General features: G+C 39.2%; 1 protein-coding gene across 11 annotated transcripts in view; it reads left to right on the top strand.

The window, feature by feature from the left end:
* Lrrc69 (leucine rich repeat containing 69) overlaps nucleotides 1–13,832 on the top strand; it is a 129,984-nt gene that overhangs the window by 11,174 nt on the left and 104,978 nt on the right. For 10 of the 11 annotated variants that reach the window (XR_013048983.1, XR_006069260.2, XR_006069261.2 and 7 more), the window contains exons 3-5: nucleotides 924–996; nucleotides 9,394–9,589; nucleotides 12,817–12,888. Coding sequence is in view for 8 of the 11 variants with exons in the window: in XM_076563876.1 (XP_076419991.1) it covers nucleotides 924–996; nucleotides 9,394–9,589; nucleotides 12,817–12,888 (341 nt within the window). In the remaining 3 variants the exon portion in view is untranslated. The remainder of the gene's footprint in view (nucleotides 1–923; nucleotides 997–9,393; nucleotides 9,590–12,816; nucleotides 12,889–13,832) is intronic. The other variant, XM_076563877.1, reaches the window with a different exon arrangement.

Genomic DNA, 13,832 nt, shown 5'->3' on the forward strand with positions numbered 1-13,832 from the left:
AAACTTTTCAATATTTAAAAAAAATACACTTTTTGAAAAATCTCATACATGAATATAATGCGCTTTGATCAAATCCATCCTCCATGCCTTCTCCTCCAACCCCTTGTGTTTTATAACCATATCCCCACTGAGCAGCATAGATTCACCAAGGTCACAAGCCTATCCTAAAGCTGAGTCAACTGTAAGCTTTCTTTAGGATTATGATAGACTAAAATGGCTTAATTTTTTTTTTTGAGAAAAATCACATGACATGAGACAAAACCAATCCACAGGATATCCAGTTCATGTCTTCTGTTGGTATTTTTAATATTTTGAATTGGGTACCATAATTCTCAAGTTGGAGCATTGGCAAAAGCAGTCTAGATCTCTGGCCCTTTGTTTGTTTCAAATAAAGATTAAGCCAAAATGTAGTTTCATTCATAAATGGGACCAATTTCCAGGAACTGGTTGCATGGTGGCAGCCCTGGATGATGAAACTTAGGGAAATCATGATTAATGGTGGGATATGTCATTGAGAACTCTGTCTTGTTAGTGGCAGGAGTTGTGGGGTGACTATACTTGAGTGGAAAATAAAGCCAGTTGGTTCAAAAGGAAGGTGTGACAAGACAGAGACAGAAGAGCTCTAGGTGTGAAAGCTGAGGGAAGCTTTGGTGAGAAAGTGGACTACATCCTGGTTCTGCCTTTTAGTTCTCAGGTCCAGTGTGTGGTGAGCCTGCTTCTATTCTTTGTCCTCAGATGCGGTGGCTTAGGTTTGTAACAATGGGGTACATTTTCTCTTTTTTGCCTTAGCTAGAAAGCATCTGTCTTCAGCAACCAACAGAACCGTGGCCAAGGCAAGAATCCAAAAGGAATTCAAAGGTATATAGAAAGACTAAAACTTATTTCCTGCCAGATGGCTAAAATGACATATTATTTTCTGACAGGTGGCTTACAAGAGTTGATTCTGCTTAATCTGAATTACAATCTACTTAAGAGTCTTCCTGAAGAAATTGGCAGGTAATTTATTTAGAGTGAGGCTTGGTTAAACATTACATTTCTCTGCTTACCCAAACTCCATCCCATCCCTTTGATGGTGTTAGGCCTAGCATCAAGTAGTCAGGGGCTGGGGGTGGTTACAAAGAGCATAGGGAGATAGAAGTCTGAAATAAGTCACAGAAGTTTTTTTTTCTTTTTCTTTTATGTGTATATGGCGTATGCATGTGTGTACACATGTGTATGGTAGTATGTGTAGAGACCACAGTCTGTCATCAAGATATTAGGAAGATTCCTCAGTCTCTTTCCTCTATTTATTGAGGTAGGGTCTCTCACTGGACCTGGAGTTCATCCTTTGTGTATAACTGGGTGGCAGCAAGTCCCAGGGACCTGCCTATCCCTGACCCCTAGCTCTGGGATTACAGACATGTTTCGCCATGCCAGGCTGGAGGAGGAACAAGCATTTTACCAACAGAACCATCGCCCAATAACCAAGTTTAAGCAAATAATTCCTGAGCTACTTTGAGAACTGAGAAATAGCGGGTAATATAAGAGTAAAAGTTGCCGGGCAGTGGTGGCACATGCCTTTAATCCCAGCACTCGGGAGGCAGAGGCAGATCTGCAGATCTCTGTGAGTTCGAGGCCAGCCTGGTCTCCAAAGCGAGTTCCAGGAAAGGTGCAAAGCTACACAGAGAAACCCTGTCTTAAAAAACCAAAAAAAAAAAAAAAAAAAAAAAAGGAGTAAAAGTTGGAGTATAAGGTGATGTTATTGATAGGCCAGCTCAGTTCTTGGAGCTTGCTCCATCACAGATTGGGGACATTAAATTTTATTTCACCAATGTCATAAACCATTTTGAGTTCATTGGGAAAAGGTCGTATAAAAGCAAAGGATTTAAAATTACGATGTCATTTTCATTAAATAAAAACCAGCACATTTTATTATCATTAGCAACAACCAAAATATGTTGTTTTCCCTTATCCTGCACATCTGTGCAGACAGATCATCATTACAGTGTTTCTGCAGCCAGCTGAAGGCCTTGTCTTTCTGAGCTAGTATGCACTCTTGAGCTGTTTCTCTGACAGATGGAGAGAGCTCTGCTCAGGTTGACTTTGGAGATTCTTCACTGCATATTGGACAGAAACATATGCATGTAAGAGCAACTAGAGGCTTCCGAGAGAATGTGACACTGCGATCAGTCCTCAGCACAGGACTGTCTGTCCGCAAAGTCTAATGTGTTCCAATTCACTTGTCTATACTTATTTCCAAATCCTTTTATGGGAGGGGGGGCAGTACTTTAAGTAGAATAAATAGAAAAAAATGGAGGGGGGCTGGAGAGATGGCTCTGGGGTTAAGAGCTCTGGCTGCTCTTCCAGAGGACCTGAGTTCAGTCCCCAGCAACCATATGGCCCCTCACAACCATCTATAATAGGATCTGATTCCCTCTTCTGGCTTGCAGGTATACATTCAGAGCACTCATACATAAGATATAAATAAATAAGATTTGAAAAAAAAATGAACAATCTAATTTCTGTAGAAGAGAAATACTTATGATAACTACAATGCCAGCAGTTGCTTGCTTTTCCATGGTTTTAACTCACCAATCAATTGGTGTATGCACTGATGTTGATACAGTGAACAGAAAAAGACATATTGAAAGGAACTGGTAACTCAGATTCAGAATATAAATTTGTGCAACTAGACTTGTGACCTTGGACTAGCTGGTTAACTGCCCTAGATCTCACTTTCCGCCCCTTGTGCTGTGAGACTTTTGAGTAGCTGAACTTCAAAGCCCTTGCAGTGGTGATATGACTCTGCAGTTTGAGAAGCTGTGTTTGCAGTGGGGTGCACACTATTTAAAGATGCATGCACATGAAAGATTATATACAGGAAAACTGAAGGATGGCTTTCATTGAAAAAGTGGGATCCTAAACCTGTGGGCCATGTGGTTCTTATAGCTAGCTCTAGCTCATCTCTATTCTGACCATAGATACAAGCTAACTGGTTATTTTTACAAGTGGAATTTCACTTCCTCATCCTGGAGAAGTCTTTTTTATTTTAAAGGTTTTTTTTTTTTTTTTTTTTTTTTTGGTTTTTCAAGGCAGGGTTTCTCTGGGTAGCTTTGTGCCTTTCCTGGAGCTCGCTTTGGAGACCAGGCTGGCCTCGAACTCACAGAGATCCGCCTGCCTCTGCCTCCCGAGTGCTGGGATTAAAGGCGTGCGCCACCACCGCCCGGCTTATTTTAAAGGTTTTAATTTTATTTTTAAATTATGTACAACATGTGTATGATTGTATGTTTAGAGACTACAGGCTGACGTTGAGATGAATGTGTGTCTGCGTGGATTTGTGTATGTGAGTTCCAGTTGCTTGGGGAAGCCAGTACATGGAATGGGATTCTCTGAAGCTGGAGTTACAGGCAGTTGTGAGCTGCCTGATGATGGGTACTGGGTACCAAATCTGGGTCATCTGCAAGAGCAGTATTGAGTCTTAACTGACAAGCTCTCTGTCTAGCTCCAGTGGGAGAAATTTCTCTGTCTTTCCATACCTTAATGTTTTTCATTTTTACAATGAGGGTGATAATAGTATTTACTTTATAAGGTGGTTTTGTGGTTGAATAGTATCTATAAAGGCTTTTTAAGATTCAGTAAGTTATTGGGAGCTGGCTCAGCAGTTAATGGCACTTGCTGCTCTTGCAGAAGACCTGGGTTCCTATCCCAGCACCCACATTCAGCAGCTCACAACCACGTATAACTTCAGAACAGGTGATCTGCCTTCCTCTGGCCTCTATGGGTACCCAAATGCATGTAGTGCACAAGCATATAGTCAAGTGTGTTTGTTCATGTGCTGGTGCCAGTGTGTGTGTGTGTGTGTGTGTGTGTGTGTGCATGGCTAGTGCATGTACATTTGTGTGCATGTGCACACACACAGACACACATACACAAATAAAAATAAAATGAATAAATCTTAAAAATGAGAAATGAGAAAAAATTTAAAAGCATAAGTTCTCAGTAAGATTTTCACTATTATTGTTATGAGTTGCTTTTTATTGTAGCTGTTTTATGTTCTTCCCACTCATTGCTTTCCAGAGATGAAAGACTGACTCTTTTGTATATGAATTTTGGAAAAGCATGAGAGCTGTGTAGTGTGGCATCCCCCTCTCACTCTTCTAGAAATCAAGCAGCTGCTTCAGCAGTAAATGCTATGAATGAATCAGCTTAGTTAAGAGGAGGACAAATAGGGCCCATGTCAGCTCTGTGCTGATACCTGGCTTCTGTTCACTACTATTCTCAATTTGTTCAAAACCCACGAGGGGTAGAGAAGAATTTGTTGGTTAAGATATCTTCAGCTTCACAGCTCTTAGGTTTGAAGTCTGGATAACTGTGTTGTGAGTGGCAATGCACAGCTGCACAGCTGCAGAGCTGCAGAGCTGCAGAGCTGCAGAGCTGCACAGCTGCAGAGCTGCACAGCTGCACAGCTGCACAGCTGCAGACAGTAGAAGCCTCCTGCACAGAGAATCTCTGAAACAAAAAGAGGGGGAGGGGAAGGAATCAAAGACTCATCCCATCTCTTCTGCCACCTAGCGAAGCTATTTTGTGAAGTTATTTGTCAACACTATTGGGGAGGGGAGCAAGGAGGAGCTGCAAGCGCAGCCCTTCTCCAGGTTCCCTTTGCAAGGTGTTCTCCCTGCTTTCTTGAAAGGAGAAGGGTGTTAGACCCTGACTCACCCAAACACATGACAGACACATTTCAAGCTCTGAGCTCATTACAGAGTTTTGGGGAAAAGAATAGCAAAGAAAAACAACATGTCAATGGAAACCCAAAGTGCTCAACTGAAACAATGATTTAACTGAGCAATGAAGAAGAAGCTCCATGTCTTTCGCTGTGGGACACACCCATGCGTTTTCATTCCTTATTTACTTATTTTTGTTTTTATATCCCAAGCAAAGTGTCCCCTTCCTCCTCTCCTTCCAGTCCGTTCTCTATCTCTCCTTCCCACCACCATCCACTCCTCCTCCGTTTCTCTTCAGAAATGGGCGGGCCTCCCATGGATGGACATCAGCCAGTCATGGTATATCAATTTCCAGTGATATTAGGCACCTCTGTTCCTATTAAGGCTGGATGAGATAATCCAGTAGGAGGAAAGGGTACCCAAAAGCAAGCAACAGAGTCAGAGACAGTCCCTGCTCCCACTGTTAGGAGTCCCGCAAGAGAACCAAGTTATACAACTGTAACAGATATGCAGAGGGCCTAGGTCAGTTCCATGCAGGCTCCCTGGTTGTCGGTTCAGTCTCTGTGGGCCGCTATGAGCCCAAGTTAGTTGGTTCTGTAGTGTTCTTGACACCACTAGGTCCTACAATCCTTTCTCCCCTTCTCCTGTAGGATTCCCTGAGCTCTGCCTAATGTTTGGCTATGGATCTGCATCTGTTTCCAGCAGTCGCTGGATGAAGCTTTCCTGATAATAGTTGGGCTACCCACCAATCTATGAGTATAGCAGATTATCGTTAGGAATCGTTTAATTGACTTTTTGTTTGTTTGTTTGCCAATCGTGTTTGGTTCTGTCCTGGTCTTTGGTTTGGGTTTCAAGCTGGACCAGTCATCAGTTGGTCACTCCCACAATTTCTGCTCCACCTTTACCTCAGCACATCTTGTAGGCAGGACAAATGGTAGGTGGAGGGGTTTGTGGCTGGGTTGGTGTCCTGATCCCTCCAATGGAAGTCTTGTCTGGTTACAGGAGATGGCTGATTCAGGCTCCATATCCCCCATTACCAGGAGTCTTATCTAGGGCCACCCTCAGATTTCTGGGAGTTTCCATTGCACTAGGTTTTTAGCACACCCTAGACATGCCTCCTGATTCCAGATTCTCTCCCTCCATCCCCCCCCCCCCCGTCTGACCTTTGCTGTTCTCACCCCCTATCCAGCTCCCTCCCCTTTCCTTCATTCCTTTTCAACGTCTAGTTTTTGCTTGACTCTACTTCACTCCAAGTTAATTTCCTTCTGATTTTTAAAAAATTATTTCTTCTATTTTTTGAGGTTTAAATATAACTACATCATTTTCCCTTTCTCTTTCCTCCTCTCAAGCCTTCCCATATACCACTCCTTGTTTTCTTTCAAATCCATGACCTCTTTTTTCAATAATTGTTGTTACACACACACACACACACACACACACACACACACACACACACATACACACATATACATAAATCCATCATCTACACACATATATAAACACATATATAAATACATATATGTGTGTAGATAATGTTTTCATTCTTGATTACAACCTGCCCGTTTTGTATAGTATTACTTGTAGATATGTCTTCAAGGCTGACAACTTGGTAACTAATTGATGTGCTCCTGAGCTCACTTGGTTCCCAGCTTCTTTGTCTCCACTGGTCAACCTCTTTGCTTTCTCTCTAGCTCTTTCATTGTTTTTATCTGCAGCTTTTCTTTCTTGCTTAATTCCTTGCAAATTCTCTTTTGCCCTCTCCATTCTACCTTACATGATCTCTGAAGGTTAGTGATATTTAGACAACCTAATCGCTGAGGTTTTCTGCTGAGCAAATAGTATGCAGGATTCATGAATCTATAATCTGGGGAGTTATGACAAGTCTATATGCTAATAGTACTCAGAAAACCTCATACAACCCAGAATACTCCTAGTTACCTTGCAGGGTTTCTTAACCTCTCACAGGCAACTGATTAGCAAATTAGTTGTTTTAGAACTTATTCAATGGAATCATAGAGTATATACACATTCTTATTTTATAATAACTTTTTCTCCAAAAAAATGTAATAGGTGCTCCTTACCACTGAGCCATTCTCAGCCCTCATGTTCACATTCTTCTGTGTCTTGTTTTGCTTAGAATATGTATTTTAGAATTACCTTATTGTTGGGGTTCTTCATTATTTTTCACTTCTCCTAAATAGCATTTTACTGTATAGATGAATCATAAATCATTTGTCTTGTTTCCTGCTTATTGACCTTCATATTGCTTCTAGTTTGGCCCAAGAATTGTTCTGTGCCAAATAGTTTTGTACAAGTATTTTTTATCGGCATATGATTAATTCTCACTCCAGTTCAAAATAGTAGAGTTTTAGAGCCTTACTGTATAAGTGTTAATTTATATGTCACTTTTAAAGCCAATGTTTCAGCAAAGTGATTATGCAATTTTACATTCTCATCTGCAGTTTAAATATTCTTTATTCAAGTATGCATAAAATCTCATGGAGTTTTAGTTTACATTTCACTGATACATAATGATGTTATGTACCTTTTCCTGTTCTTACTCATCATTTATATAAACTTTGTTTTTTCATTTCCCAATGAATCCATATTCTTTTTATTTTCTAAATATTTTTATTTTTTGAAAGTAAAATATAATCACATCATTTCCCTTTTCCCTTTTCTTCCTCCAATTCCTCCCATGTACCCCACTTTGCTCTCTATCAGATTCACGATCTTTTTCTTTAATTGTTGTTACATATTTGTGTGTGTGTGTGCATGCATGTATGTGTGTGTATGTGTGTGTGTGAGTATTCATTCCTAAAGTGTTTGTTTCCAGCATCTTGTTCATTAAAAGTTGTATCGCTCCTGCCTTCTTTGTGTATTTTGAGTACAAGTGCTTTGACAAGTATATGCAATGCAGATAGTTTCTTCCTAGCCATGTCTTGTCTTAATTTTCAAAATGGTAGCTTTTATAAAGCATATATATGTAAATGTGTATGCTTATAAATATGTATTTATTCATGGTACTTTTGATAAACAATAGTTTGTAATTTTCATGGTCATCAGTTTACAAATGTTTTTTCTTTTATATTTACTTTAAAGAAGTCTTTGCCTACCCCAAAGCTGTCAAGAAAGTATACTGTATTGTTTTTTATAAACAGTATAGTTTTGGTTTTCATTTGGATCTATAACCTAATTTGAAATGTTTGTACATTAGAGGTGATGGTCAGTGTCATTTTACCCTAAGTCATTTACTCAGCTGTTTAGCACTCTGTGGGAGGCCAGCTGGGAGACCAGCTCCCACATTTTACCTCAGGGTACTCTTGAGGACAGAGAGATAAGAGATTTAGATAGAATGATAGAGGGGGAGAGAAACAGACAGAAACACAGGATAGCCTTGAGAGGGCTTGGATCCTTATCCACCAGCCCCTCCCCTCTCTTCTAAAGAGCTATTTATAGGAATGCCAAGGGGTGGAGCAAAAGACCTCTGTAGCTAGAGTTTTCCTGCCTGGCCCACAGTCAGGACAAATCTCTGTCACCTGCCAGTCCCACAGCCACTCAGACCCAACCAAGTAAACACAGAGACTTATATTACTTATAAACTGTATGGCCATGGCAGGCCTCTTGCTAACTGTTCTTATATCTTAAATTAATCCATTTCTATAAATCTATACCTTGCCACATGGCTCGTGGCTTACCAGCATCTTCACATGCTGCTTGTCATGGTGGCGGCTGGCAGTGTCTCCTCCCACCTTCCTGTTCTCTCAATTCTCCTCTCTGTTAGTCCTACCTATACTTCCTGCCTGGCCACTGGCCAATCAGTGTTTTATTTATTGATCAATCAGAGCATTTGACATACAGACCATCCCACAGCAGACCTCCCTCAGCACAGCCAAGTGTAGAACCTTCCAATCACCTAGAAACCACATACATGGTCAAGCCATCCTCTAATGCAGCTCTGATGGGTAAATACGCAAGCTCAGATCTCACTAGGAAACCTCTGTGGGCCTCCACAGCACTCTCTGTTCAAAGAGCATGCTTTATTAGTTGAAATGCCTAGACACCTTTGTCAGAAAAAGAAATCAACTCTGGGTCACCTGGGCTCTATTCTCATTTGTGGATCTATTTTTCTTTTAGTCCATTTGGGCTGTTGTAACAACACACCACAGACTAGGCAGCTTATAATTTACTTTTCTCAGTTCCGAAAGCTGGGAAATCTATTTCAAAGTGCTGGCAGATGCTATATCTGCTACGAACTCACTTCTTGATTCATAGAATCTTTTTTTTCCCCTGTGTGACCTCACAAGGTAGAATAAGTAAGATAATTTTGGGGGGCTTCTTTGATCAAGGTGATAATCTCATTTAAGAAGATGCTACAGCAGTGTAGCCAGCCCGGAATTCACCATGTAGACCAGGCTGGCCTGGAACTAACAGGGGCCCACTTGCTTCTGCCTCCCGAGTTGTTGGTAATACAGACAGGCACCACCACACCTGGCAGAATTCTCTTTTGATTAAATCTAGATATTACATAGGTTTCTGATTACAAATTATTTTTAAAAATTAGGTTCCAAACACTTGATAAGATTCAGAGGGGCTCCAAGGAAAAAAATGACACTTAATAGTGACACTTTTACAATGGACTTTCTTTGTCCAGTGAGGTTGAGTCACACTCTTTGCTTGCTTATTGTTTTAGGCTGAAGAATCTTACCTACCTAAGCATCAATCATAACCAGCTCACCATGATCCCTACAGAGCTTTGCTCCCTTGTGCATCTTTCTGCATTGCATCTTAACTACAATCAGCTCACGTGCATCCCTGAAGAGATTAAGCTCTTGCAGAATCTTCGGCAGCTTTTTCTGGTCAGGAATAACATTGAATTTTTGCCAGAGGTAAAGAAAAAAGGGCCACTCATTTTGTTATTGTTGCTGTTGGCAAAGAACTCGTTTAACATGACGGGAAGTGGTTATATATCATTGTTCTTATTAGCCTGCACTATAAATGATAAAGCACTTCAAAGTTTATTTGTTTTGATAAATAGGCGTGAATCATTTCCTAATACATTATGAATTATGTGTAGGTGTACACATGTGTATGAATGTATATTTTCTGTTTATATTTGTGTTACTTTCTCTAAAGAGGTTTTTGGGATATGAAAAGAACCCTTTGAATAAGAGATGGACCTAGCCGGGTGGTGGTGGTGCACGCCTTTAATCCCGGCACTTGGGAGGCAGAGGCAGGCGGATCTTTGTGAGTTCGAGGCCTGCCTGGGCTACAGAGTGAGTCCCAGGAAAGGCACAAAGCTATACAGAGAAACCCTGTCTCCAAAAACCAAATTGAGAGAGAGAGAGACAGATGGACCTAGGACTTCTGAAGTATAGTCTTAACATAAAACTGTCACTGCTTTTGTGATAGTTGAAGTAAAAAAATAGTCTCTGGATTTGAGTTTGTGTATGGATAAACAGATGAATGAACAGAAACAGCATGAGACAGCTTTGCGTTTTGTAGAGAAAGCTTCTTCTTACTTTTAAAAGATTGCTTTCATGAAACTGATTCAATAGGTGAAAATAGGTATTGGGACAATTACCACTTAGAAATACATTTGACTCATACACTTATTAAATATAGATGGATATTTCTTGCTGTTACAGAAATAAGACCACTAGGTTTGTGAGCTGGTCATAATAACATCACCATTTAAAAATCCAACAAAGAATTTCAGAATTCATAAAAGAGGGCATGCAGTTAAGAAACGGAGTGAGAGTGTTAGCATATGGACTAATGTGTCACTTCCCAAAGCATTCTACTAAAGCATAAGTCCAACATATTCCTTTGTGGCTTTATGTGGTCCAAGATGCTCATGTACTGAGTGATTTATAACTTTAGTGTGATGGAACAGGAAGTGGCAGCATTGTGAGGAAATTAGGTCATGAGAGTGGGTTCCTCATGAATGAAACTATCATCCTTATTAAAGAGGTTCCAAAATTAGGTATGCTAGTACACGCCTGCAATCCAGCACTCAGGATCAAAAATTCTGAAGCATCCTCTGTTACATGAGATGGAGGCCAGCCTGCTGGCATATATAAGACTGTCTTAAGCAACCAAACAAAGCCAAACTAAATCGAACCCAAACAAAGCATCTTGAGAGACTTCATAGGGATAAAGGGCTCTTTCCATCATGGGATGTCATAGCAAAAAGTTGGCAGTTTCCAACCTAGAAAAGAACACATCATAGCCCTACTGTGCTGGCACCCTGACCTTAGTCTTTTTCATTCTGTACAGGTGAAAATACATTGCTATTGTTTGTAAGATTTGCAATTAATGGTTTTCTGTTATAGAAGACCAACTTACCTCCCCTCCTGGAAATTTGCAGAATATATTCACATGTTAAAAGTACAAGTCCTGAAGCCAAGCTTCTTAACTTTGTTAAAGTTTCCTGAAACAGTGTCTTGGCATTTGCCTTGGTCTTAGTGGACAAATGAAAATTGTTAAAAATTTCAATGTAATTCATGTTCTCCTTAGTCATGAAGAATACCAACCTTTAGCTTGGTGCCTACTATATAGTTTGGCTGTGTTTGCTTTTCTCTGTCTAGCATCTCTTTCTTTTTATTTTTATACTGGTGTTGTGCTACAGACTTGTAAATTCCCTGCCCTAAGTCTTTGAGGCTTGCTTAGTGTTGTCCTGTCCCACTACTCAGATCACCTAGCCAAATCAGAATAGTCCTTCACACTGGACATTGTGATTTGCCAGTGATAGACATAAGACTTAAACTAGGTAAATGGGATAAGTTTGATATTTTTTGGAGGGGGGGGATAAATGTAGTCTTTCTCCCTGCAAAACAGGAAGAATGAAGATCCACATCCAGGGACTAGAGAGATGGCTCAGTGGTTCAGAGCACTTGATGCTCTTACAGAGGACCCAGGTTCAATTTCCAGCACACACATAGTAGTTGACAGCCATCTATAACTCCATTTATAGGGGAATCTGATGCCCTTTTCTGGTCTCTGTGGATAGTAAATATATAAATATATATATTTACATGTTCTAAAAGAATTAAAAAAGAATTTTTATATATTAATATCTCCTTTGCCAGTTTTTTTTGGGTCATTTTCTGTTGTTTTAATACTCTTCTTCTACAGGTTCTTTTCTCCTACAGTTCTATCCCAGTAACAATGTTCTCTTTATGGAACAATTTCTGTCCAACTCTGTTTCTTGACCTGGCATTTACAAAGATAGGAATCTAAAGTACATTCAGTACTGCAGACTCATCTTCTATTCCCAGAGGATGTAACTTGTGTTAGCATGCAATTAAAGATGGAGACTATTAGATATGGCTAAGGAGATATACCATTTCCCTAGGGAGAAACTCTGCCACCAAAATAATAGCACTGCAGATACATTCCTACCATAATTGAAGTCATTTAATAAATTATACCTTTGTTTTTCAATTTAAAACATTTTTCATGTTTTTAGGTTTTAAAACCCTAGTTTTCATTTGCTTGTTAATAGAAATACTAGAAATAAGATGTTCTATAACAACCATGTGGCTACTGTGGTAATACACAGTTGTGTTGACCATGTAGGTATAATCATGGGCTTTATTTCTTTTATGAGGAAAGGGTTGTGTTATCCTAGTATTAAGCAAAAGATAGATGTACTATAAATTCTGGTGAAATTATCATCACAGAAAATGTTTCAGGATTATAGCTGTTTTCTGTTTCACAGGGTTCTACTTTGATAATAGGTACTATCTAAGAGTCCTCACTGAATATTAGGTGGTTTGAGTTTGGTAACTCAGTTAATCCGCTTAACAATCACATTCATATATAATTTCTCTTTAGAAGAGGGGAGAAATTAAAATCCAAAAAGATGCTTAGGAACTTGCCTATGACTACACTTAGTAAGAGTGAGACTTGGTTCAGGCCTAGAAACAGTTAACGTAGAATGTGGCATATTGCTCTGCAGTGCTCAGAAGAAGTGAGGATTCGTAGATATTTGACATTCCATAGAGATGTCCTTGGGAAAGACTGTCTTGATGGAGAGACACCTCAGTCAACTCTGAACTAAAAGTTAATACTTACAATTTTATATTAAAAACTCTTTTGTCTTCTAACACAGGGACTTTGTCATCTTAAAAAACTAAGAATCTTGGACATAGCTGGAAATGTTATTCAGATATTTCCAGCAGGCGTAAGTACAGTCAATTTTTATAACAATTAAAATCATTCTGTTTGTACTATTGGGAATAGAAAACACAAGCAGCCAGTAAAAGCTGTGGTAATTGGAGCCTTGATTTGTACAATGACTCAAAGATTTTCTTTGAATTCTTTCTAGAATTTCAAAACCCATTCTTTTTCATTCTTTTCCCTGTGTCCTGTGCCTGCTGAGCTTGCTTGAACTAAATGAATACTGATTGTTATCATAAATATTTAATCTATCAGTTATGATTAAATTCTTTGGTTATTATGTACTACTTTTGGTCACCTCTGATTTTTTGAAGAGATTTCTTTCCTGGACAAAGAATTTTATCCTATATAGTTAACCCAGAGGTGACCCTTTTGTTCGTTGTCTTCAAGCCATCAGCTATAAAAATGCAGTGAATTTTGACTTTGTTTTATTTCAAATAAAAGAGACAGTTCATTTTGGTAATTTCTAACTTTGGGTAAAGAAATAGCTGTTTTTCATATTGCATTTTTATATCCAAGTGAACATGCTGGAACATTTAAGGAAACAATTACAAGTCTATTAATCTAGAAAGTATTCAGTAAATACCCATGGATTCATTTTTTTTTTCTTATTGATTGACTCAAAGTGTAGTTGTCAAACATTTTAATGTAACAAAAATAATCTATACTGAAAAGAATAAAAATGTGAAATAATGAGTTCAAAATATGCTTTAGAAAAATACATGCAATATTCTGATTGTGGTAAAATATATATTATAAATGCCTTATCTTTTTAAAGTTAAATTATTAGTTAATTGTTTTCTAGCCCAATCAGTTTCCCATCCATCCCTTCTCTCATCTCAGTCCCTCTCCTGAACCTCTTTTCTCCCCCATCCACTCCTCTTCCTTTCTCTTCAGAAAAGGGCACAAAGCCTTATCTTTTACTGGGGCACTATTGCCACAGTACTT

This window comes from Peromyscus maniculatus, chromosome 2, assembly GCF_049852395.1.
Source record: "Peromyscus maniculatus bairdii isolate BWxNUB_F1_BW_parent chromosome 2, HU_Pman_BW_mat_3.1, whole genome shotgun sequence".
Taxonomy (NCBI): domain Eukaryota; kingdom Metazoa; phylum Chordata; class Mammalia; order Rodentia; family Cricetidae; genus Peromyscus; species Peromyscus maniculatus.